This window comes from Ammospiza nelsoni, chromosome 22 (assembly GCF_027579445.1).
Source record: "Ammospiza nelsoni isolate bAmmNel1 chromosome 22, bAmmNel1.pri, whole genome shotgun sequence".
In the NCBI taxonomy this organism is placed as follows: Eukaryota; Metazoa; Chordata; class Aves; order Passeriformes; family Passerellidae; genus Ammospiza; species Ammospiza nelsoni.
In genome coordinates this window covers 4,350,795-4,378,646 of record NC_080654.1, presented here as the reverse complement: position 1 = coordinate 4,378,646, position 27,852 = coordinate 4,350,795, and the positions used below count along the sequence as shown (strand labels likewise).

Here is a 27,852-nt window from a genome sequence, read left to right as displayed (position 1 = left end):
TGTGTTTTGCAGATATGCTCCTTTTATTGCAAATTCCACTTTCTGAGCCCGTAGAATGCCTGTTTCTCTTCTCAATTCTGCTTTTGTCTTGATTTTTTGTTTGAATTTTGTTGTCCTTTTAATCTGGGCAGAAATCCTGACCTTTGGCTGGAATGGAGAGACAGAGCTCCTGGAACCTGCTGAAGGGAGAAATGCTGGAGGGGAAGGACAACCTCAAGTTCATGATCCCTTTTGAGTGAGCATTTCACTGAATCATCCATCAGCGAGAAGAAAACCAACCTAAGAATTCCTGCTGATCAGTTTTTCCCTTTCATTTTAGAGAAACACAATGCCTGGTTGGATCTACCCAGCCAAACGCTTTCTGAATTGGGAATCTCCCAACTTTTTTTTTTTTTTTTTTTTTTTTTTATATTTTATTTAAAGAGCTCTTGGTATTCTTTTCCAGTAAGTCAGCATTACTGCAGTAAACACTGAGCCCTTCATAACCTTGCTGAGTGTGATCCCCTCTGAAAGTCACTCTGCAATCAAATGTCCTGGGATTTCATAATAGCAATTTGCCACACTGTCAGAAATAGGTTTCTCATGCTGCTGGCAGTGGTGTCATGTGAAGCTCACTGAGTGTCTGTGCCCTTCAGATGGGAGCCAGCCCTGAGACACTCAGGGCACAGGAAAGGGGGGAAAAGGCAAGAGGAAGGGAAAATTAACTCCTTAAAGTCCACAACATTAACTCCTGGCTGAGGAGGGGAGCAGAGAGATCCTGTCTGTGCTGTGGGTACCTCCTTAAACATCAGCAATGTTGCCTGGGTAGAGTAGTTGTATTTTTTTCCACTTTGCCTGAGATCTCTGAGTTTATTTTTTTTTCCAGTTTGCCTGAAAATCTCTGAAAAAATTTTCCAGTTTGCCTGAAATCTCTGCTCCTGTTTTCTCCCATTGCCTGAAATCTCTGCTCCTGTTTTCTCCCATTGCCTGAAATCTCTGCTCCTGTTTTCTCCCATTGCCTCAAATCTCTGCTCCTGTTTTCTCTCATTCTACAGAATGTGGCAATTACTGATTGGAACACCACAAGACACATTTTTCTTAACCACAGGCTCTCAGCAGATCTTGGCTGATTATTCAGATTTTAAAAATATATTTCCATCTTTTTTGCCATTTCACAGATGTTTCTGTAATTGATTTATTAAGCTTTTCCTCTTAAAAGTGTTGGAGATTTGGAATTCCCAATCAGATCTTTATTTAATGAAGCAATAGGTAACATTCTTTGTGAGGGGTACTCACACAGCTGAAACTCTGCTGTTCACAAAACTTTCTCCTGTGAAGTCACACACTCAGCAAACCTTTCAGTCATTTCTGTGGTTGTGCCACTGAATCATCGTCTCTTTTCTCCTCCTCTCCGTTGTTGTTTGTTGTAGAGAGATAGTGAATTTTTTTGTTTTTTTTGTTTAGTGACATGTGTCCCTTACTGATGTGATTGATCTTAAAGATTGTCCAGAAGCCATTTTTATGGATTAAAGAGAGAAAAAATATTAATCTGGTCATTCTATAAATTCTAGCAATAAGCATAAAGTTCCAGTTTAAAACTGCAGGATTGCTCAGACTCTGGATTGGATGGATGGGGCCTGAAGAGGATCTGTCTTGGTGGATAAAGATTTAATCCCCATAGTAGTTCAAGATATTTCTGCGGAGCATGGGAGGGAAAGAAAGAGGAAAAAGGACTCACTAAACCAGCACAAATCCATTATACTGCTAATGGTCTCATGTCTCTGGTTATGTTTTTAAACACTTTTCTCCACAGGGACTCATATTGTACACAAGATCTGCCCTTCAGATCAAGAGGTAATGTTAAACTTAAGATTTAGGATCTTTAAACAAGCCAAAGGGGTTTGGGTGCCTCCAGTTTTCAGCACGTTCAGCTCCTGTTCCTCGGGATGTCTGCACACTCAGAATGTGTCATTACTTTAGAAAGTGTTTGCTTAAGTCTTTTGGTTGCTTTAAAAATTGATTTTTTTAGGTTGTCTGAGGCACTGATGCTTTGGGAGGACTCGCCTGTGACTGAATCAGCAATTTGAAATGATCAAATTCATGTCATGGCTCTGATGCTCAGTGGGGATGGCTCGTTCAGTAATGAGGAGCACTTTTTGTTTAATTTCAACCTCTCCAGGCTTTCATCTGGAAAATTCTAATCTCCTAAGTGACTCTGAAAAAGAGACAATAAAGACTGTGTCAGCTAATGATTGCATCTCCTGGAACAGCTGCATAGCCCATCAAGGTGTGCCTTATTATTTACAGACCTTATTATTTATTATTATCATTACCTTATTTATTTACAGATGGAAAAATCATCACAGTTTGGTCCCTGCAAGTCCCAAGCTGTTCCCTTTCTTTTGGAAAGGGCACAGATGTGGTTTGAGGCTCTGAGATGGCAAGATGGGAAGATTTGAATACTGCAGCTTATATTAGGCAATCTGTTGAAATAGAATGAATTATTTGTTTCCATTTCTGTTGGTATTTAAATACACACAGCTATATTTTACCATTGACATAACTTCTGAAGGGACTTTATTAGTAAAATTTAGTATTTTTATCACTATTTTTGGAAGTGTTGGAGGGCATAGAGTGGTGGAGAAATAACATGGAGGATAGTACCTGGTCGTATTCCATGGACAATCAGCCTGAAATGTAACTCCAGGGCCCTGTACAGAAATTATTCATACCCAGCTCCCACACAGGTGTTTCATTACTGCCTCTCTCAGGCCCAGGAAATCTGGTGTGTCACCACTTTGGTTGTTATAGAAGTGGCTTCAGCTGCATTGTCCAGCTCTGCTGCTCCTGGGGTTAAATTTATCCCAAAGCCTGTGGCCAGCAGAGAGGGCTGGGCCTGTGTCAGCATCTCTTTAGAAATGCATTAACAAGTTGCTCCACATGTATAATTAATAGGGATGAAGGAACCCTAGACTGTCACAAAGTCTGTTCTCCATCCCAGCACTTCTCTTTTGCTTCTTGATACTTTCTTTCCTTTTTTATGTAATTTCTAGAATATTGTTATAATTCACTGTTTATCACTCTTGGAGCATCATATAAGCTATACAAGCATTAATACCTAATAAAACTATTTTGCTTCTTGGTGCATCTTTTATACAATGAGCTCCAAGTGTTTCAACAGAGCTTAATTAAAAATTAAGCCTCTGTCCAGCTGTGTCAGGCAGGTAAGTAGGATCATATCCATTTTACAGATGGTTAAACACACAATAGAGAGGTTAACTGCTGTGACTGTGGCTGCTCACTGTGTTACCTGCACTGCTGGCAGTGAGAGCCCAGACCTAAATAAACCATCAGCTCTTCATTGGGCAGCTGATGCACAAATCAGAGAAATGGTCTTTACAGTTTCACCAAAAATAGTTTTCTTTTAACAAATGAGAGACACATAAACTGTGGTCAACCAAAAAATTCAATTTCATGTAAATCAAACTCTTCTGGTAAACTTTATGCAGAGCTAAGATCAGGGAGAAATGTGACATTTTGAAACCACAAGTTGTTTCCTGAGGTGGCTCAGCTGGAAAAGATCGGTTTCACTGGTGACCTGGCTGGTACCTGCAGTGCTCTGACCCACAGTGCTGAGCTCAGGGCGAGCAGGGACAGCTTCTGCTCCAAGGTGCCATCCATGAACTGCATTTGACACGGTTCATATTCAATCCACAGGGATGCAGGAGGACAAGCAGCAGCTGAGCAGAGGATCTCTGCCTGTGGAGTCCTTTTCCAGCACCTGCAGCTCCCCAAACCCTGCTGGGGCACTGGGCAGGGCAGCTCTGCTCCTTCCTCCTTGGGCTGCTGCAGGAGAGAGGTTGAAGCCTGAGCTCCTGCTCCTTCCTGCTTTTGGGCCTTCAGGAGGCACGTTCCAGGCTCAGTGCAGGGTCTGTGCTGTGCTGACAGCCCAGAGGGAGAGAGATCCCTCCCTGCCCACTCTGGCTGTGACCCGTGGGGGGCATCCCTGTGTGTGTGGAGCATCCCTCTGTGCATCCCTCTGTGCAGGGTTCAGCCCTCTGTGCAGGGAGCATTGCTCTGTGCAGGGAGCATGCCTCTGTGGGGTGAGCATCCCTCTGTACAAGGAGCATCCCCTTGTGTGGAGAGCATCCCTCTGTACAGTGTCCACCCCTCTGTGAATCCCTCTGTGCAGGGAGCATGCCTCTGTGGGGTGTGCATCCCTCTGTACAAGGAGCATGCCCTTGTGTGGGGTGTGCATCCCCCTGTGTGGGGAGCATCCCTCTGTGCAGTGTGCACCCCTCTGGACACTGTGCATCCCTCTGAGCATCCCTGTGTGTGGGGAACATCCCTTTGAGCAGGGAGCATCCCTCTATGTGAAGAGCATCCCTCTGTGCATCCCTCTGTGTGGGGAGCACCCCTCTCCATGGGGAGCATCCCTCTGTGTGGGGAGCATCCCTGTGTGAAATGTGCATCCTTCTGGGCATCCCCCTGTGCAGTGTGCATCCCTCTGTGGGGTGTTCATCCCTCTGGACACTGTGCATCCCTCTGAGCATCCCTCAGTGCAGTGTGCATCCGTCTGGGCAGGGAGCATCCTCCTGTGTGGGGAGCATCCCCCTGTCCAGTATGCATCCCTCTGAGCATCTCTCTGTGCAGTGTGCATCCCTCCGTGTGGGGAGCATCCCAGTGTGCATCCCTCTGTGTGGGGAGCATCCCCCTGCACAGGGAGCATCCCTCTGAGCATCCCTCTGGACACTGTGCATCCCTCTGCGCATCCTCTCTATTCAGTGTGCATCCCCCTGTCCAGTGTGCATCCTTCTTTGCATCCCTCTGTGCATCCTTTCTGTGCATCTCTATGTGCACTGTGTGTGGGGTGTGCATCCCTCTGTGCATCCCTGGGTGCACTGTGCACCCCTCTGGACACTGTGCATCCCTCTGAGGATCCCTCTGTGCAGGGAGCACCCCTCTGTGTGCAGTGAGCATCCCCCTGTCCAGTGTGCATCCCTCAGTGCAGTGTCCATCCCTCTGTGCTGTGTGCTGGGAGCTCAGAGAGAGGGCAGGGAGGCAGGAACACAAGTGCAGGGCTGTGGGAGGTGGGATTTGATGGAGTGATTAAGTCTGCAGTGCAGCTGGCAGACGCAGCAGCTGCTGCTATTACAGCCCTGGTTGCGTTTCATTTCTTTCAAAATCCGATCTGCAAGCTTTAATATCTGATCCATTCGAAATCGCTTCGTTCGGAGGGTGCAGCAGGGGGGGTCATCTGGGAAAGAACATGGAATTAAAGACACACAAGTCTTACACGTCACTTTAGGAGACAAAGCTTCTTAAACTTTTCCATTTAAGACTGGATGTCCCTAATTTTCTAGTGCTGCAGTGGAAGGCAGACCAAAATCCTGGAGCCTTGACAAAGGCACCTTTTTGCTAACAGAAGGCAGGTGCAGAGCAATTTCATAACCCAAAAATGATTTCCACTAATGAAAAGCTTAAAAATGTGCTAAGATGAGCAAATTGCAGGTGTTTGGGGGCTTTTTTAATTTTGCTGCTCAAAAACCTCACACAAACCAAAGCGCTTCTGCCTGAACTTCAGGGGCTTTTGGATTTTGTACCCACACTTACAGCAAGCAGATGTTTGTCAACCAATATTGAAGCTGTTCCTCAATTAGGGAGGAAGGGAGGAGGAGAAACAGGAAAATCTTTCTCACTCTGCCCTCACTGACACTTTCCCTTTCTGAGCCATCCTGTTAATAGAAAAATGGACAATTGCCATGAAAGTTAAAGAATGAAGTCTCAGGAGTTAATGATGGAAACAGAACAGGCAGGGAGAGAATTTCACCAGGAACTGCAAAGGAAAGCTTGGGGAGGTTGAGAAAGTGCTGGAGTTTCCCTGTTGTCTGTAGATGTGGGCCACAGGCTTCCCTGCATCCACATCCCTCAGGAGATCACTGGGCCACCCCTCTGTGATTCAGAGGGAAGCAGAAATGTTTGGGTTTGGTTTTTGATCACAGAAATGTTTAGGTTTGGTTTTTTGATCACTGTGCCACCACTCTGTGATTCAATGGGAAGCAGAAATGTTTAGGTTTGGTTTTTGATCACCGTGCCACCCCTCTAGGATTCAGAGGGAAGCAGAAATGTTTAGGTTTGGTTTTTGATCACCGTGCCACCCCTCTAGGATTCAGAGGGAAGCAGAAATGTTTGGGTTTGGTTTTTGATCACAGAAATGTTTAGGTTTGGTTTTTGATCACCATGCCACCCCTCTGTGATTCAGAGGGAAGCAGAAATGTTTAGGTTTGATTTTTGATCACTGTGCCACCCCTCTAGGATTCAGAGGGAAGCAGAAATGTTTGGGTTTGGTGCCTGTGCTCCGTCACACCCAGCTTTGGAGCCAGCAGCACCAGGAGCTTCCCTCACTCCCTGAGCTGGGTTCCAATGCTGCTGGAGCCTGGTGGGAGGAGATGAGTCACTGTTTGTTCTGTGAGGCTGCAAGGAGACACCTTGAAGCAGAAAATGGCTCTGGAGTGCCAGCTTGCTTCCCAGAGCAGATGGCTGGGCTAGGCTGAGGTTAAAGATGTTCATTATAAATCCATCATCAAACTAGGCCAGGGATGGACAGTGATTACAGCCAGTGACACCTTCTGTGCCACGCAGGGCTGCAGTGCAGTTTTGGGGAGTTGTTGAGATCCTTTCAAAGGGCAGAGAGCCCTGGATCCTTTCACAGATTCTTTCACAGAGAGCCCTGGGTCCAGAGCACAGCTGGAAAAGCTGTATGGATCCTGCAGTCTCTAAAAAACACTGCCTACCATCTAAATAAAATTAGGATTCACCCCCCAGTGCAGACACCACAAACCCAGGTAACTCCCATGCACTCAGATCACCAGGACAAAAAGAGGTGGCTCTTTTTAACAGAGTTATTTTCCTTCTTTTTGTGTGAGAATGTGGAGAATAAACCCCCCCAGCCCAGGACTGCAAAGTTCCCACTTTCCCCATCAGGTAAACCAGGGTGGAACAGCAGTGAAGGGGATGGAGCTGCACCTCCCTTTACCAGATGGGATCCAAAATCATTTAACAGTGAAATCAGGATGGAAGCCAGCTGCAATTTCTTTTGTCACAACAAACTCAGGTCCAACAGAAAGTAGTTGCAATTAATATCTGATCCATTTTTGATCAGACTCTGATGCACTCACAGTCTCTCACCCCCCTCAGTTGTTCTGTGGTGGATAATCTGCATCCCAGACCCCAGACCTGAGGGAATCAGCCTGCATGATTTTCCTCAAAAACAATACCCTGCTTCTCAGCCCGATGACTTCTGTTCCCTCAAGGAATAATAAAAATTAAATATTAAGTCTGTAGTCACTTCCCTGCCATGCAGTGTAATATTATTGAATTTATGGCTCAAAACACTTTCTGCTTTCATTTATAACCCTACATTGTGGGGTTTACATTAATCTGATTGTTTAAATAAGCCATTCTAGACTGGAAAATCCCTAAAGCAGCTTTTACTTCCAATTTTTGTTTTAAAGAGAACTTGTTTTTTTGAGATGGGAACAATTTGCACTCACCACATGATACCACTCTCAGAAACATGATTTAGAATGGGGTTGTGAGGATTTCCTACCTCAAGCTGGAAAGAAATACCTGATAATGTATTTCTATACATGACACATTTCTATATTATTTCTATACATTTCAAATATTTCTATGTATTTCTAACACTCTCCTGTCATCTTTTACTAAACTCCTGAGGTGAGAAAATATAATGACATTTAGGAATTGCCTTAGGAAGAAATCAGTGAAACTATTAACAGAACACTAATTTTTCCTGTGAAGACAGACACTCTCTTCTTCCCACAGTGGAAGGACAAGCCCAGTTTTTGCCATTTCCCTGTATTTTGTATTTCTCTGAATTTTAGCTGTCAGAGTGCAGTGGGTCACTCTCTGCTCCTTGGCTGAGGTAGAGAAGCACTGTGGTCCCCTGTGGAACCTTCCAGAGCCACCCTTTGACATATCCCAGTGCATTTCTATGCTGTAAAACCTTACCCATGAATGTTCATATCTGAGAGGAGCTGCCTCAGAAAGATGGTGGCTCACCAAGGATGAAATGCTGGGTTTGGACAGTTGCTTTAGGTGATCTTTATTTTAATTAAAAAATTTTAAAATAAAAATAATAAGTAAAATCATCAAAATAAAAATAGTAATTAAATAATAATAATCTAATAAAATAATAATAGAATTCTAATAAATTTATATAATAAAATAATTCAAATATAAATAATAAAATATTATAATATAGATATTATTGAATATAATAAATAATATAGGCTATTTTATAATAATACATATAATATAATAAATATGTAATATAATAATAGAAAATAAAATAATAAAAATGTAAATAATAATATAATGAAAATATAATAATATAAATATTACTAAATATATTAAATAATGATATATTCTGTTTTACAACAAGACATAGTAAAATATAATATAAAAAATATAAAAATATAATACTAGAAAATAAAATAAAAACATGAATAATAAAATAATAATTAAAATAGAAATAATAATTTAATATTAATTACAAAATAATAATAAAGTAGGAATAATAAAAATTAATTAAAATTAAATTAATAATTTAATATTAATTAAATTTAAATAATAATAATTTAATATTAATTAGAAATAATAATAAAGTAGGAATAATAAAAATTTTAAATAAAATTTTAATAAGTTTTGTGGATTAGGGCTTTTTAAAACCCGTGTGCACACTTCTAAAAGTCAGACTGTCTCAATGAGATCATGCAGATTTGCTTTTTTGCCCAGGTTTTGGATGCTCACACGTACCAAGCTCCAGCATTTCATCAAGGAGACGTGTCTGCAGGCAATGTGGCAGCTGCTCCCTGGCTCCTGGAGCTGCAAGGCTTTATTTGGGTCATGCAGAGCATCTTTGCTTCCCCTTGAAGCAGGTAAAATGTCTGCTTGCTTCTGACAAGTGAGAGAGAGCACCAGGAGAGTGGTGAAGCTATTTCAGAAGGGAAATTGTAAATGAAGAGCTTTGCACAGAACATTTCTAATCACCTGCAGGCAGTGCTGCTGGAGTGAGGGAAAGCTAAATTCAGCTCTCACTTGGCACCAGTGAAACTCCTCTGATCTAATGTGGGTCGCTGCAGCCTGAGCAGGGAGTGCAGCCTCACCACATCCCCATCACAGAAATGTCCCTGCACAGGAACTCCCCATGCCCCAAAACCTGGGGAGGGGATCTGTGGCATTCACATTGTCTGGAAAATCCCTTCGCCCAGGATTTTCCTCCTGGGAAGCTGAGAAGCCTCAGAGAAAAGGAAAACAATTCTTATCTCATTTGCTTCTCCTGTGTTGTGCTCACATGTGGAATGTGTTTGGAGATTGTTTACCCACAGGTGATTGTTTCATTGGTTTCATGTGAATTGTTTTGACTCAATGGCCAGTTGGGGCCAAGCTGTGTCAGGGCTCTGGAAAGAGTCACAAGTTTTCATTATTATCTTTTTAGCATTCTGCAAGCATCCTTTCTTTAGTACACTATAGTATTCTTTAATATAATATAGTATCATAAAATAATAAATTAGCCTTCTGAGAACATGGAGTCAGATGCATCATTCCTTCCTTCACCCTGCAAATACAATATGGATTAACTTTGTGTTACACCTTTGGGAACTAAATCTGCAAGCTCAGTACAGCCCTCAGGCCACTCTCTGTTGATCAAACTGGATTTCAAGGTTTTGTAGGGGATCATCATGGTGATCACCAGTTCTGGCAATATTCCAACAGGAGAGGGTTTTGCTCTCAAGATTCCGTAAAATTAGAAAAATCCCAGTTAGAACTAAATCCAAGTTCTGCCTCACTTATTAGCAATTAGAATTAAACAAAATCAATATTAATAGTTGGCAACTGCTAGTGCTTACAATGAACCAATATTACTAACTGGAGGTGTTCAATAGCTCTGAAATGTACATTACTTACAGGGAAAACCAGAATTTAAAAATACCATCAAAGTTTCTCATCCAGAAAAAACCCTACACTGCAAAATCCCTTTGGTGTGATGGAGTATCCAGAATAGCAGCTTCCCAAGTAAAGCTTTGCCAAGCCCTGCTCTCCAGCTTGTGCTGAGTTGTGTGGGCGTCAGCTTGGTGTGCTGACATCCCAAACAGAACCAGAGCTTGCAGGGCTTTGTGTTGGATTCAACAAAAAGCTACAAACCCTAAACAAATTTACATTTCCATCTGAGGCACCACAGCAGGGTGAGGTGAACCTGCAAATGAGAGCAGAGCCCAGCCGAAATTGCTGAGTTTGATCCATGACCTCTGTAAATTACTGGTGACACAAAGCCAGGAATTCATGACCAAGGGCAGATGTTTGCTGAAACATCCACTGGGGACTCCCTGGCAAGTTTGGTAGGGCAAATCATTTTGCTGAGGGGTTGTGAGTTTTGAGTCCATAAAAAGTGTGACCCAGTTTCCTTTTCCATGACTGAACAATTTGCACAGCTCTAAATATAAAACTGTTGGTAACAGATCTGTGTTTGTGGGAAAGGCTGAGGAGCTGCACTGGGCAAATTGTGCTCCCAACCACCCCTCAAAACCTCCCTTGGAAAAGGTGAATCAGGCACAGGTTTTGTCCTTTTTCATTCCCTTTTGTCCTTTTTCATTCCTTTTTGTCCTTTTTCATTCCCACGTACAAATAAACATCAAAACCCAGGTTGAAATTATAAATATATTTGTGTTGTTAATAATCATGGCACTACACAGTGAAAATCATGTAATTCCATTTTTTCTTGAGGGAATTGTATTAGAATAAGACAGCATTGATAGAGAATAGCCTCTCGCTGTCCTGCTTAATTCTGTCTGGGTGTTTTTTCAGAAGTAATAATCCTATAAACCAATGGCAAAGGAGTGCATTGAATGAACTGAGACTCTCTCCTGGCTGTGACCCCAGCGTGGAGCACACCCAGAGCAGCCCTGGCAGCCAAGGGGGAACTGCAGAGCTCCGGGGCAGCCCCACTGCAGCAGGACAGACGGACAGGGCAGATCCTAGGCACAGCCTCCAAGACAGACAGACAGGGCTGATCCCAGGGACAGACGGACAGGGCAGAACCCAGAGACAGCCCCCAGGACAGACGGACAGGGCTGATCCCAGAGACAGCCCCCAGGACAGACGGACAGGGCTGATCCCAGGGACAGCCCCCAGGACAGACAGACAGGCCAGATTCCCAGGACAGCTGGACAGGAATGATCTCCAGGACAAATGGATGCAGCTGATCCCCAGGACAGCCGGACAGAGCTGATCCCCAGGACAAACAGACAGAGATGAGCCCAGGGACAGCCCCCAGGACAGACAGACAGGGCTGATTCCCAGGACAGCCGGACAGGGATGATCTCCAGGACAAACAGACACAGCTGATCCCCAGGACAGAGGGACAGGGCTGATCCCAGGCACAGCCCCCAGGACAGACAGACAGGGCTGATCCCAGGACAGACAGACAGGGCAGATCCCAGGACAGACGGACAGAGCAGATCCCAGGACAGACGGACAGGGCAGACCCCAGCACGCCCCCAGGGCAGAGCTCTCCCCCTGCAGCCCCAAATCTCCTCAGAGGGATCAGCGTTGCTGTGCTGGTCAGGTCCTGGAGCTGAGGCACGGACAGACAGACAGACAGACAGACAGACAGACAGACTGTGGTTCTCTGAAGGTTTTCCAGCTGATCCCTGCTGGGGGGATCCCCAGGAGTGCTGATGGACCCTGGCACCCCCGAGCACACAGGGTGGCTCCCTCCTTCTGAGCAAGGCAGTATTTTGAACAAAGAGTGCTTTTCAAAAGAAATAATAGCATTTACAGTCATTAAATAAATGCTACTTTTTATCAGCTCTAATTATTTTATAATAGCACACAGTCCTTAGCTTGCTTATCACTATTGTTCATTACTTCAAGCCCTCACAGCTACTCTAGATAACAATTTAAATACACAGAGCTTTAAAAAAATATTTCCATTTCAAATGTTTTAAAAATATACTTATCCTAAAAAGCTGTCCAGCACTATTCCAAAAATCTCTTGTAATAAATGTCTTTTTAAATTTTAACAAAAATATCTACCATCATATAGAAGAGCTCAAGTTTTGACAAATCTATAATACAGTCAGAAATAGGTTGGGCCAGATTTCACTTTTGTTTATAGAGTTGCCAATTTGGATCATGGTGTTCATCTCATTTGGGTTATTCCAGTATAACCAGGAGCAGAATATAGCCCTTAGTGCTTTAAAATAGCTAAATGGACTGGATGCTGCAACAGCTACTGGGGAGGGAAATCCTTTACTTCACTGCATCTAAAAATGCAAAAGGATATTAAATTTAGGATTTGTGCCATGACCAAAGAAGTGCCCGGCATCTGCAGTGGATGACTCAGATCCACAATCATATTCACTTACAGAAATAATTTTTTTCTTTTTTTTTTTGCTGAATGGTGCCTGCAATTGCTGTCATTAAATGGAGGGTGAATGTTTCTGGAGAACTTTTCTAGGGGGAAAATGCCAACTTTCTTCTTATGCTTTCCACAATTCTAGGAATCCTTTTACTTGCATTTTGTGTGAGTTTCAGTAGAATCTCCCAGTACTTAGATCTAGGAAGGATACTATTTTGAATTGCTTCTGTATTTTCAACCTGAACCAGGTCCATTCATCCAGTCATTTCCAAGGTGTATCTAGAACGAGCTTCAAGCACTTCTGAAAATCTGCATTTCAACAGGACAATCTGGAAACTCATATTTTAAAATATTGGAACTTTTTTTTTTTTTGGCTTTTCCCCTCTCTTTTCCTTCAATCTTCAAGCTTTAATGCAGTGTTTGGTTAAGGACCATGGAAACCAGCCTGGTGTGATTGCAGCACATGTGCAAGAGGAGGTGACAGTCCCAGGTCTGCCATTCCTGCCTGTGACCAGCAGAAGAGATCCTTACACATTGTGAGTTTAAATCATGTTTAAAGCTTTCACTCTACTTTTTTATCCTCATAGACTTTGGCTGATATCTGGTAACTGATAAACCAAGGAAAATTAAGGATTTTGATTGAGTTCAGTCCTCAGAGTCGTCTTCATCTTCATCATCATCCTTGCTGGGAGCACACCTTTGGAAGCAGTGCACCAGGGTGGCCAGGAAGAAGCTGGAGAGGATGGCAGCAATGGACACAGCCACCCCAGAGAAGATGATGATGAAAAGGTCTGTCAAGGACAAACTGAATTTGCATTCACTGAAGCTGACCTCAGATAACTCATTCAGGAAGATCCTTCTGTTCTCCACGGGCAGGGAGCACTGGATTTCATGGAGACCTGCAAGGAGGAGGAAAGGGAAACAAATCAGCAGAGTATTGATTAATTCCTCTATTCTGGGTCAGAGATTGAATGGCTGGAGAAAAGTTTTAGGGTTAATTCCAGGTTTATGACATTGTACAATATTCAGGGGAAAATGGAACAAAACCTGTCACTATCTAAAAGCCATTACACAGCCCCTTTGAGCAGCTCCTGGAAATTAAGTTATTTCATCTGCAGCCTTCCAGGGATCAGGTGTATCCAGGACCATGTTTTGGAGGAATTAAAAAAGTGAATGTTGACACTTAGATGCATCTAAACCTGGAGATCTGATAGCAATTCCCAGCTACTCCATCTGAACACAAACTTTGCCTCCAAAACAGGGTAAGAAGGATACTGAGGTTCCTTTCACACCCTTCTACATTACATTTTTTCCATGTAGTTCCAAACTAGAGTTGGTTTGGGTTTTTTTTTTTGTGGTCAAACAAGAGTTTGTGTTTAATGGATGCTTGTTTGTCTGTGACCTGCCTCCTGCTTTTCTCTCTGGCTGCCCTGAGGCCGTGCAGAATGACAGATATTGTTCCTCCCTGCATTACTGGAGAGTGCCAAGAGCTGGGCTCTTTGTAGTGAGAGCAATAATCCCCAGATTTAAGAAGTGATGAGAACACATTTGGGTCCTGGATGGTAAAAGCACACAGGTCACTGCATGTGCCCAGCTCCCTCTTCACGGAGGAACATCAGGAGAGGGATTCCAGGGCTGGAATGGAGTGAATTAAGGCAAGGCAGCTTTTGTCTCACTATTAAGGACATGAACGTGAAGGGGAAATGCAAGAATTGTGTGATAATGACAGGAGATCTGCTGCTGAGTTACTTGATCCCCTCCTCTCTCCTGATGATCCAGGGTGCTCTCTCTGGTTTGGGCTCTGCCTTGCTGTGCATGCACACAGAAGATGGCATTTCCATCCCCAGGTGTGCTACAGAGCCACAATGTCACTTTAAACAAGGAATGGTGACAAAGATTCCCTCTGCAATTGTAATCACAGCTTTCCTGTGGCTGCACAGCTGTGTATGTGTTATTTTACTGCTAAGCCTCGGGTTGGTGGTGCTGCCCTGGCTGATTGTCTGGATCCAGCCCAGCCCAGCTGTTGTGTTGATTTGAGAAGGAGTTTTAAGTTAATTCCACTGTGGAACCAATTATCACTCTGACCTACTTGCCCTTGTAATGACGATTATATTAAATTTTGATCCCTAAAAGCCATCCCGTGTCTGTCGTGTTTGCCTAAATTTCTGTGGCTTTCCTCCATTTGTTTTATTTCCCTCTTTCTCCTGCTGCTCTGACTGGGAACGTCCTGAGAGCTGCCCAGCACCAGCCTGGCCAGGGCTCAGTGGGTTTTGGTGTTCCTGAGCACTGGCCATGCACAGCAGATGGGCAACAAGCACAACTGTGGCCACATTTCACAGGGCAGGGAGGGAAGGGAATGTTGGTCAGTCCTGTTGGCTGGATGTTTCTCTTTGCTGAATCGTGACACTCTCAAAAACCCAGCACAGCCAAACAGAATCTTTTCTTTGGACTCCAAAGAGAATTTGGAACAGACAGTTCATTTGGAGCAGCCAGCAGCAAGAATAGCAGTTCTTCCTCTGGTGGTACAAGGAATTTCTCCTTCCGAAGCTGATGCAGTGCTTGTTGCACCAGAGCTGCCAACTCTTCACCTGAAAACACCATCACTGCAGGTAACACACCTGCTAAAGGTGAGAAATGGACAAACCATTTCATCTGCTTCCTTCATAGACACAGCCCTGGCTTTCCATCATTTACATTTAGGTTGTTCTTGTGACACAAATCCTGAGAACTGATGCTCTGCACCCTATCTGTCCTGTCCCATTGGTGCCACCAATAGATCCATCTCTGTTCTTCCCTTGGGCTGGAAGATTCCAGGGCATTAAACTCCCTCTGCATGGGCAATGAGCTAAATAATGGTTTCTAGAAGGGGATCAGTGTTGATTATGGAGTGTAGGTTTTGCCTTTGTGTGACTCTGTTGCATCTAGGCTGGCTCAATCAAACCCCTGTCCCCACACACAACTTCTAGAGGACAGGAGATGCCATTTAACTTTAGAGCTCTGCTTTCTCGTACTTTCACTTAAATGATATTAATTTTCATAATTTGTTTGTGGAGGTTTCCTGTATTTTATTTTTTAATATTTATTCTGTAGAATCTATTGTTTTAAAAGACCAGCCAGGATTCTTGTGAAGGGCATCTCATCCCTGTCCCCACACACCACTTCTAGAGGACAAGAGATGCCCTGTAACCTCAGGGCTCTGCTTTCTCACACTTTTACTTCAATGGTATTAATTTTTATAATTTGCTTGTGGGGGTTTCCTATATTTTTTTAAATTATTTATTCTGTAGAATTTATCCTTTTAAAAATCAGCCAGAATTCTTGTGAAGGGCATCTCAAAGCAGTTTGGTATTTAGTGCTTGGCTGCAGCAAGAGGGCCTTTGATGACAGTTATATATATCCACCTCATTGCTCCCACAACATATTCAAGGAGTTGCTTCTTCATACCAAACAAAACTGTAAATGCAATAACAAGTGTGAGTGTGCTATAAATACACAGCCTGGGTTATTTTGGTCAGGGCCATCCCATTATCTGTGATGATTCCAGCTGTCCCAAGGACAATGTCACACACCCTGTATCCTTCTGCTGTGCCATCAAAAGAAGATGCATTGCTCTGGTGCTGATTATTTGAAATACCAGGCAAGGCAGAGGTGTTGGATTTTACACAGGCCTATCTCAATTCTGGGAAAATAAAGATGAAAATACAGGTATTTTCATTATATATATATATATATATATATATATATATTTCATAATATATACCCTGAGGAATAGATTGTCTAAGTAACATGGGAAGTGTGAAAATGCTGGAATTCCAGAACCACAATGTTAAAAGGAGAGATGGGTTTTTAAAAATAAGGAAAAAGAAGTATGTTCATAAAGAAGTGATGCAGGTGGAGTTATTTCAATGAAATTCCCAAATAGGTTTCAGAACAATATGAACACCTTATATTAGAGGAGTGCAACTCCACCGAGTCCAGCACTTAAACCCTGCCAATAAATCACAGGCAATTAGGCTGCTGCTAGATGCTAAAAACCACTTTTCTGTTCAGGACTATGCCCAGGCTGAAATCTTTCCCTGTATAACTGAACCTCCTAGAAAATGGAAGCAGCCCAAAACCAGTCTGCATGCAAATAATGAACAATTTCCTTGAAATTACTGAAAAGAGACAAATGAGGCTTTAATGCCTCAAAGATATAACTGGACTGGTCTCACCATCTGAAAATCCCCACACAAACCCAGAGACCCTGTTTAATCTGAAACTGGGTATTTGCAGCCATAATCCAGCCATGTTTCTCCCAGGTTCTTGTGCTCAGGAGTTTTTAAACCATGGAGTGTCACTGTCACATTTTCTGGAAAAATCCCCTTGCCCAGGATTTCTCTCCTGGGAAGCTGAGAAGCCTCAGAGGAAAAGGAAAACAATAATTACCTCATTTGCTTCTCCTGTGTTTTGCTGCTTTGGAATGTGTTTGGAGATTGTTTATCCAACAGGTGAATTGTTTTCACTTATTGGCCAATCAAGGTCAGGCTGTGTCAGACTCTGGGGAGTCACAAGTTTTTTTTAGTATGTTTTAGCCTTCTGTCTGTATCCTTTCTGTATTCCTTAGTATCGATATAATATAATATAATATAATATAATATAATATAATATAATATAATATAATATAATATAATATAATATAATATAATATAATATAATATAATATAATATAATATAATATAATATAATATAATATAATATAATATAATATAATATAAATTTTATATATAGTATAATATATAGTATTATAGTAATAATATATTAGTAATAATATATAGTATATATACTATACTATAGTATATATAAAAATTATATTATACTATAGATAACATTATATAAATTATAATTTATATATTATATTATATTATATTATATTATATTATATTATATTATATTATATTATATTATATTATATTATATTATATTATATTATATTATATTATTATAACAAAATAATAAATTAGCCTTCTGAGAACATGGAGTCAGATTCATAATTTCCTCTCTTTTTTGGGGGACCCTGCAAATACCACAATGAAGTGCACTGGCACTGCCTGCTCCTGCCTGTGCCAGGGGTTTTCCCTGGATATATTCCCTGGATATATTTCCCTGCTGCCCTACTGCACTCTGAGTTTGGGCTCATTCTCCTCCAGCTAAGGACAAGCATCAAGGGCATCACTTTCTCCAGGTCCACTTGACCCTGTTTTGAAAGTCTCCTGGTGCCTTTCTGTCTCTGCTTATTTCTAATCCCTATGCTAAATATATTTTAAACTGGAGAACTTCTGGAATTCATTATCATTTCAATGTTATGGTCTGTCTGTTAGCAGGCAGAGATTGCCCAGCTGTAATTTTGGATGCTGTGTTTAAAAAAAAAAAACAGGGAAAAAAGGAGAAAAAAAAGAAGAAGCTTCAATTCTTTTGGGGTATTTTAGAGTTCCCAAAAAGCAGGTGCCAGGACAAAGCACTTCCTACCATTCAGCAATGGACAGCAGGGTGAGAAAATGCAAAGGCACACTGAGACATGCACTGGGATGTGTGGAAATACATCCACAGAAATACCTGAAACCATAAATGTTTGAATGAGCTGCATGCACACATGCTCAGTACTATGGATATAAATATAAGAGCTCTATAATAGGCTTTTTATTTTAGAGTAAAATTGGTATTTGCCCTTTTGGGTGGAATTTAGCTGTTCCCTCGTGTTGCTGAATGTAGTTGACACAGATTTGAAATGTTTAAATGTGGCATGTTGTTTCTTGTGTGGTATTTTGCTCCCAGCTATGGTTTGCCTTAGTGTCCCTAAACACTGTCACAAATGTATTAATAAGCAATGAGGGAGGCATTGCCTCTGAAGTGAGATGAGATTTCATTGAAAATAGCCTTGAGCCATCAGAACAGTAAAGCTTAAAAAACTTGAAGCCTAGATTTAGGTCCCTAAATAAAACTTTTATGGCCAAGTGCCCTAAAGATTTGCAGAACAGCTTTAGCAGTTTTTCTCAATGCCTAAATACAAAGTTCAACGTCAGGTGTTCACATCTGCAAATGCTGTCCTCACTTCTTCAAATCTGTGAAACATGGAAGCACTCCAAATAACCTTAGGATGGAAGAAACAGAGTGAAAAGCCAGTGGCAGTCAGATCATTTTACTGAAAATGTCTGGGAGATCAAATTATATATTTATATATGTATATATAGAAACAGATTTGATGCGCTTGTTAAGGAATATAATTTCTGTGAGGGGTTTCTGCTTGAGAGGGATAAAAGCTGCTGAATGTGTGAAATGTCTTAGGGCTTTGAGTTCCCTTGCAGACACACAGATCTTGTGTTCTGTCCTGGTGGTGTGGGAGCATTGCATGATGCTGGGGGAGAGCTGAGGCTGCCACGGACAGAACAGCCTGTCCTCCCCAGCTCACAGCTTCTATATTGGTACATGCACTGAAGGAGCCTTCTCTCCACTGCAGATGAACAAATAAGTGCTAATAAAGACTGATAAGTCAAGAGGATTTGTAAAACTCTCAGTTTCCTGGCTGTTGGTTCAAATGTTAAGCAGAACCTGTCCTTTCGTTTCATTATGACGCTTTGTTTTGAAGAAAATACTTAATATTTTCTATAAAGTCATTGAAGGCATAGATTAGTGGAATGAGAGATTGTTTAATTTGTAGAATAAGTTATGCAATAGATTGGAATGGGATCACAGAAAGAGCCAAGAAGGAAGAGATGGTAACCTCATGACATGGAATGTCAGAACAAGCTCAGAAAAATCCTTCCTTTCTCCTGGGTCTGGAAGGGTCTGGAGGGAAACTCCTGTGAGGGGCAGCTGAGGGAGCTGGGGGGGCTCAGCCTGGAGCAAAGGAGGCTCAGGGGGCCCTTGTGGCTCTGCACAGCTCCTGACAGGAGGGGACAGCCCCAGGTTGGGCTGTGCTCCAGGGAACAGGGACAGGAGGAGAGGGAACGGCCTCAGGCTGGGCCAGGGCAGGCTCAGGGTGGACACCAGGAGGGATTTCCCCATGTAAAAGTTGCTCAGGCCTTGGCAGGGGCTGCCCAGGGAGGTTTGGAGGTTTGCCCATCCCTGCAGGTCTCCCAGGAAGGGCTGGAGGTGGCACTCAGGGCTGGGGACAAGGTGGGGACATTGGGCACAGGGGTCCTTCCCAACCTCAGTGATTATATTTTGTGATTCTCACTTCACTGATTCACTTCTGAATCTCTTTTTTAGGACTGAATTCAGTGTGAATTTCCTGCTTACAGCCTTACTGTCACCTGCTCTTTTCTTTTTCCTACCTCCTCTCCCTGCCATCCTTCTCCCCTGTTTTTTGCTTTATCTGGAAATTCGCCACTTCACCAGAATTTACTTCTCCATCCATCCCAAAGAGGTTTTGAAAACCACAGAAGCCTTTCAGGTAGCTAAACAGCATCTGTGTCACTAAAACCCTCTTGGAATACCTTAGAATTGTGTAGTCCTCACTCAGAGTTTCCAAAATGGAGCAAGAGTTGATCAAATGAGCCCTGAGCACCAGTCCTCACCTCAGCTTTGGCCACTTCACTTTCAGACATTCAGAGCATCGATTTTATTTATCACAGCACAAATCTATTTGGAATTCTGTCTCTGGCTACTTCTGAACCTGTTTTTCAAATCTTCCTGGAAATACAAATGCGCAAAGGCTACCCAAAAAAATGCTCAGTCTAAACCTTTGCTAAAAGTCTTTCTAATACTGTTTGTATAGAGAGCAGCAGAATTTTTAATTCTTGCTATGGGCAATAGGGAACTTTAATATCTAAACAAATTAATTAGTTCATCCCAGAAACTGTATACAAGTTCCCAAACATAAGGGGAAGAAAGGAAGTAAAAAGCAAAATGAGGGCAAGATGACAGAAAGGAGACACTACAGTCACACTCCAAGGAAGTTCTTGGCTAAGTTCTAATTAAAAGTATGTTAAAAATACTTTAGTCATTAGCAAACAAGGTCACAGCTGCCCAAAGCATGTTCACAGAAAATAAAGATCAGCAAGAGAAATGTCAACAAAGCCCTTCAATGTGGCCATTGCAGATTACTTGTATTGCTTTGTTACAGGCATTTATCTGAATCCAGTCCCTTCATCCTGATGGGATCCTCAGAGAGATTCAAGAAATGTCTTTTGCTCCAATTTTAAACAAGAAGTTCAGCAAAAATTTATTCCATCAAAGCCCTTTGTGTTTAAACACTGAAATGGAAGGTTCATAACCCTCTGTTCTGTCATTTACACCAGTGACAATTTTCTGCTGGTTTGAAACAGCATTACTGAAAGGACTAGGTTAAAGATGAGGAAATAAAGAAAAGTGCAATTTTAGCCAAGATAAATGGGAGCAGAAGAAAGCCTGGCCAATGTGAGAAGTTGCTGAGTGTATTTTTGTAGACTAACTTAGGTCTTCTTTCTTTTTTTCTGTGAGTTTTCATGGCCCCATGGAGTAAAACCTTCTATGAAAGTTTTCATACTGTTCTTTGTAGGGATAAAGATCTTACAGCAACTCCTCTATTAAAAAAATAAATCCCAAAATCTTAATATCCATACTCCTGCTGATAGGAAGACTTTAATATGTTCCGTGTGCCACCCTATGCCATTCAGGTGTAACAAATGCCTACACAACCAAACATCCTTCTACAGAAAATCTTTATAAATGTTGTACTTAACCATTGTGACCATCAGCAAACACTTTGTCTTCTCCAGGGAAAATAACTTTTCTATTTTTTCCACTTATCACCATTCCACTGCTCTTCACAGTTCCTTTGCCTTCTTTGTACTATGCTCATTCATTTGTTTTAAATCAATTACTAACCAAATCAAAGGTGGAAATTGGAGTTTTGTTTTGCAGCGTGAAGAAAATGCTGGATTTAATATCTCTTTATGCTAAAAAGTATGTGTTTGCTGTTTTGAAGTGCTAGGTTTAATCACAAAATTTATAGTGCTGTTTTTTAAACAAATTTAAAATTCTGCCTGCAAAATTTAGTTATTAAATTTAATTAATTTAATTAATTAATAAAATAAATTTAATTCTGCCTGCAAATTTACCAGGATGAGGGCATCATCTGGGGAGGGTATCCACTTAATTCCAGTTAAGCCTTTATTTAAAATTTAGGTTAGATGAATAAACGCTGAAATCTGTAAAATTATTGAAATCCCAGCTGTTTGTGTGCAGCAACAGGTTGGATGAGCAGAGGCAGCTCAGCTGGGCAGAGCCTTTCCAGCCTTTTCCAGGCAGGTCAGCAGAAGTCAGGACTTTACAAGCTATTTCTGGTCCTGTGCCAGCAGGAAAATGGAGCCTCCTGCAAAACTAATGAGCTGAAGCAAAGCTTTTGTTCTCATCACTGACTCCTCCAGAAACCTTAATTACAGAGGGACAGAGCTTCAGGATCAATTATCCAGATTTCAGCTCACAGAGACAAAACTCCCCTTTTTAAATCAACTTGGTGTTTCTTTTGTAGCAGCCAAGGGCAGCTTGGGCTGATGGGGAATATTTCAGCTGCTCAGGGACTCCCTCAGATAGACACATTCTACCACTTTAGGCATCATTTTGTGAAAATATAATATAATATAATATAATATAATATAATATAATATAATATAATATAATATAATATAATATAATATAATATAATATAATATAATATAATATAATATAATATAATATAATATAATATAATATAATATAATATGAGGCTCTATTTATATGGCTCTACACAGATATTTACTATATGTATTACTATTGTATTGATTGTATTGATAGATATTTACTATTGTATTGATTGTATTGTATTGATAGATATTTACTATTGTATTGATTAGTAGTGCTGTATTCACATTTTAATAGTATGGTAACTGTAGTTTTGTAGTTAAAATGTAACTTTTGTGGTTAAAATAACTCTGACTTTCCAAAAGTTGTTTTGCAAAGCATGCAAGTGTGGCCACATATTTCAAAAAGTCATTGAGGCAGTCTTTCCTTTTTGGGGTTGGTTTTGCAGTCACCTTTGTGAGGAATGTTTTGGGGCTTTATCAAAGGAGGCAGTTGTCACTGTCACATTTTCTGAAAAATCCCTTTGCCAGGATTTCATCTCCTGGGAAGCTGAGAAGCCTCAGAAAAGAATTAAAACAATAATTATCTGATTGCTTCTCCCTGTTTTGCTGCTTTGGAATGTGGTCTGGAGATCGTTTGCCAACAGGTGCAGGTTTGATTGGTTTCAGGTGAATTGTTTTAACTTAATGACCAATCACCATCAGCTGTGTCAGACTCTGAGGAGCCAGTCAGGAGTTTTTATTATTTGTTCTTGTTAAGTCTTCTGTCTATATCCTTTCTGTACTCTTTGGTATAGTTTTAGCATAGTGTAATAGAATGTAATAGAATGTAATAGAATGTAATGTAATATAACATATCAGCCTTCTGGGAACATGCAGTCAGATTCTCATCTCTCACCTCGTCCTGGGGACCCTCACAAACTCAGCAGACCCTGAGTGGTTTTGTGTAGCAGCTCACAAGGGAGCTCTGCTGCTTTTCTGCATCCCTGCACATGGCTGGGTGCTCACTCCAGGCAACAAATCCAAATCCTTTCAGGACAGCTCTGACCAAATCAACCACTCGAATATTTGCTCCTTCCCAAATCAAGTCCTAGTTAAAGTTTGGAAGATCTGGATAAGTAATTTTTCAGCCGTTTGGCCAAAACACAACCATGGATGAGGGAGAACCACTCTGAGCTGGGGAGGCACTGAAAATGGGAGAGCTGCAGGAAAGCTCACTCACTTGGGATGCCCAGACGTAAATTCAGATACACTCCAAAACACTGAGGGGGCAGCAGAGAAAGGGGAAGGACAGACTGAAACTGAGCAGATCTCAGTCAGGATCAAGGGGAACAGCCTGGAAGTTCAGTAAAAGCCTGTAAAAAGTGAGCTGCTGCATGAACACATACAAGTTAACATTAGAGACAGGCAAATACTTGATTCCAATTGGGCAAACTTAAACTAAAGCATCAGGAAAGGTGGGATAACAGGTTTGGTTTAGAAAGAATCCAGATCAAAGTTTCACTGGCACAGAGAGGGAAAAAAAGAACATTTTTTCCTCAAATCACTTCTTCTTTAAAACAGCTGACCTGCAGCTAAGAATATTCAGGGCAGTAGATGAGTGTACTAGAAAGACGCTCCCCAAGGTCACAAGCATGGGACCTTATTTAAGATAGAGGGTATTGGGCTTTTTTATTTGTTGCTTTTTATTCTTTATTTGTTGCTTTGTTATTATGTTATTTTTATGTAATATTATTGTATTTTTTTTTTGGTTTTAAGTTATTGGGTTTTTTAAAATGTGGTTTTTGTGTTATAGGAAAAAATATGGTTTTGTTGATGGTTATGTAAGAAAAGTTTAGTAAAAAGTTATTTTATAATTTTTTTCATTTAGGATTTTTTAATATTTTTATTTGTTTATATTATTACTATATTTGTTTATTTTCTTCTATTTATGTTTCATTTTGTTTGTATTAAGGAGGACTAGTGTTTCGTAAAGTTTTTATTGTTTTAGAAAAGGGTTAAAATCTTGGGATTTTTTTAGAATTTTTATGGTTATTGGGTATTTTTTTACTGTATTTTTTTTTGGTTGGCTGTGTTGTTAGTATATGATATTAAATTTTAAGGTGGTATAAATACAGGTATACTTGTACTTAAGTATAAGTTTATAATTCATATAAGCATATACTTTCACAAACATGGGAAGAACCTGTATAACTGAGCCTGGAGTGCCAGGACACAGGAGAACACCTTCAAACTTACAGGGAGTAGGTTTAGGATATATATTAGGTGGGATACGAGGAAAAAATCCTTTCCTGTGAGAGGAATAGAAGATTTGTCTTTACAAACCAGTTGTGGGGCTGCTGGTAGATTAAACCAGCACTGGGAGATAAAAGAAACAATGGGAAGGATTCCACTGATTGATGAATGAAAAAAGATATTTGCTTTTACAAATAAACTTTAGGTTTGCTGATAGATGAAATTAGACATTGAAAGATGAAAGGAACAATGGGGAAAACCTCTAAATTCCATAAGAATTAAAAATGAAAAGGGAGGGTTGTACATTAGAGGGGAATCTTTGGTATCAGGCATTCTGGGAAGTCTGAACCTCTCAAGTGCCTCAGAAATGGGGAAAGAGAGAAGGGAAATGTGGCTGGGAAATTGGGATAAAAAGGAGGGTGAGTCCTCCAAAAATTGGAGAGACCCCAGGGGATGTCCCATGGCCTCTCCCTTGATTGGAATAAAGCCAAAGGACTCCTCTGTCTCCTTTTTGGACACAAACCTCTGGTGTTTGTGAATTGATTTTCCTGACACCTGTGCGGGTGGGCAGGCCCTGGCAGAGCAGCTGCGGCTGCCCCGTCCCTGGAAGGGTTCCAGCCTTGGCTGGGTGGGTTTGGAGCACCCTGGGATTGTGGAAATTGTCCCCTCTGTGCCCTCCCAGAGCTCCCTGCTCCCAGCACTCTGCCTTGGGGAGCAGCTGGGGCTGCTCAGTGCAGGAGGTGATGCCCTGGTGCTTGTTGGGAGACATGGACTGTGAGATGATCTCCTGCTAAAGCTGGATTAGGAGAGGCTTTGGGCTCTGGTGGGACATGTGGAGCAAGAGTCTGGATTCCCCAGACATGGCAGTCTTAACACTTTTATTTTTCCCCCCTGTGCCTTTCTAAAAATGACTGGCTCAAATAGCAGGGTTATATATATTGCATTTTGGGGAATTCTAAAGGCACTTGAATTTATTTCTCATATTGGAAGCAGTGCTTTTTTAATGAAAAGAGCCCAAATGGAGATGCTGAAGTGTTTCAAACACAGAGCCCAAATGCAGATGCTGAAGTGTTTTAAACACAGAGCATCACAACTAAATACTTCCAGGAAGGGGCTGATGATCACAGTTGCATAAAATGGGGATTTAACTCTTTTGTAGCAGCTCCATAACTGATCAGTAAAATGAGAGGAGAAACAGTTTTCCTAAGGAGCTGGCACAGAATATTTAGCTGCTGAAAGGGCTTATTGTAGAAAATATATTTACCAGAGAGAAAATGAAGTCTGGAAGAGAACCAGCTCTGGGCTGAATGGATTTGAAAAGCCTCTTTCACTGCCTAGGCAAGTTTAGACTGTAAATCAAAATTATAAGGGCTTAATTTTTAAATTTTTAAATTTTAAATTTTATTTCTTAAGTGGGAGGAGGACCTGCTGCTAAAAGAAGCCAACATGAATTTCAGGGGCTCATTTGTTGAGAGCATGCAACGACAGCCTGAGCAAAGTGCAGGCACACAGACAATGGGAGCAGGAGCCCTCCTGCCCTGCCAGGCACACACAGACACTCTGAAATCCATGGAGCTTTACCTTTCTGCAGCTTGGATACGTTGTCCTGGATCCAGCTGAAGAGGTTGGCAAAGTCACAGTCGCACACCCAGGGGTTGCCCTCCAAGCGGATGGTCCTCAGCGAGGGCAGAGCTTCCAGGGCTGCCACGTTCAGGCTCTGCAAGTTGTTGTCATTCAATTCTAGCACCTGCAGCTGGTCCAGGTTCTCAAAAGCAGCCTCGTCCACATCCACCAGGTTGTTGTTCCCAAGGCTCAGTTTGATCAGTTTCTCTGCTGATCTGAATATCCCGGCGTCGAGCTGGGTTAAATTATTGTAGCTCAAGTCTAAATACACCAGTTTGGTAGAACTGCTAAAAGTGCCCTCTTCTAAAGAGGTGAGCGAGTTATTCCTGAAGTCCAAATAGACCAGATCTCCATAAAATATAAAGAAATCAGCTGGTATTGCCTGAATGTTGTTATCAGCTATCAGAAGTTTCCGTACGTCCAATGGGAAGGGGTTGGGAACACTTGGGAGTCCTTGATCCCGGCAGTCTATGGTGTGGTAGTCCATACAGCTACAAACAGCAGGGCAGAGATGAGCCCCAGGCAGGAGAAGCAGGCAGGCAAAGGCAGCAAAAGGCAGGAGGCAGGAAGGGAAGCATGGCAACATCGTCAGGGATCTGGAGGCTGTGATGAGCAGCACTTCAGGAGAAAGACATTTTGCTGGGCTGCACAGGAGTGCCTGGTACTTGTGTGTGTGTGCCTGATTGTATCCAGGAGATCACATATCATCACAGATCCGATAGCAGCAGGCTGGAGGGGGAGGGAGGAGGGAGGGAGGGAGGCAAATGTGAGGATTTACACTGCCAGGATATTGTGATGCTGTACAGGGTGAGCAGAGCGATGATTGGGCGCAGGGAGGATCTTTCAAAGGACTCCCTTGCTTTTGTGAGCTAAAAAAAGCCCTGAGCCTGTTTGAATATTTGCTGTCTATTCCAGCAAAGGGGAAATCACACCTGATCCTGTGACTCTGTCAGCAACAGCTTCTGCTTAAAAAGCCCCTCAGGTAAAAATCCCCGATGAGAGATGAGATCACTCGCTGTGATTCTCAGCAGGAGCCTCCATCAAGGTGAGGGTGAAATTCAAGTGAGGTCAGGCAGCTCCTGGATGTCTGCTGAGGTCACTTATTGTACAAAATGAGAGAAAATGAAGTCTGGAAGAAACTGAGGGCAGGTTTCCCTTTTATTTGTAAAACAGGGAGCAGAAGGGGGCAGCCCAAAAACAGGGAGCTCTGCTCTGTGCTGTTTCTGGGTTCCTCAGCTGTCAGAGCAAGCCTAACAGCTTGAATTTCCTGCTCACATTATCTAAATATGACTCAATATCTTTTAACCAAAAAGAATAACCTACAGCAGCAACAAGGTCTCCAAAGTGAGGGGATTTTCCTTCCTTTTAATGACCCAAAAATCCACTTTCTACTACAGCACCAGTGATGTCTGTTGGGCCACATGGAAGTGCAAAATGTGGATCAAATCTTTAGCTGGTTAAAATTGAATGGGTTTTCTTCGTTTTCAGGGGGTTGGAACATTTGACAGTCAGTCTGTCTGTCCTGTGGGACAGCAGAAATTATTTTGCAGCAAGGCAAATCTCTGTTTTCCTGGCATCCTCAAACCCACATCCACAAAGGCAAATCCTCAGCCTGCTGCACACTCAACTTGAGGGACTTTTCCCTTCTGTTTTAGTGACCCAAAAATCCACTTTCTACTACAGCACCAGTGATGTCTGTTGGGCCACATGGAAGTGCAAAATGTGGATCAAATCTTTAGCTGGTTAAAATTGAATGGGTTTTCTTCGTTTTCAGGGGGTTGGAACATTTGACAGTCAGTCTGTCTGTCCTGTGGGACAGCAGAAATGATTCTGCAGCAAGGCAAATCTCTGTTTTCCTGACAAGCTCAAACCCACACCCACAAAGGCAAATCCTCAGCCAGGTACACACTCAATTTTTAACTCCATCCCTCCCTCTTCATGCAAGCAGGGTGTGCAAGCAGAGAGCCTGGGGTCACACCTGCATGCTGTGAT

General features: G+C 41.9%; 1 protein-coding gene across 1 annotated transcript; it reads right to left on the bottom strand.

The window, feature by feature from the left end:
• Window positions 1-13,066: 13,066 nt before the first annotated feature.
• LRRC38 (leucine rich repeat containing 38) lies at window positions 13,067-26,568 on the bottom strand. The gene is given in 3 exon segments (XM_059487654.1): window positions 13,067-13,320; window positions 25,819-26,484; window positions 26,487-26,568. Coding segments are annotated over 3 exon segments (1,002 nt in total).
• Between the last annotated feature and the right edge of the window lie 1,284 nt (window positions 26,569-27,852).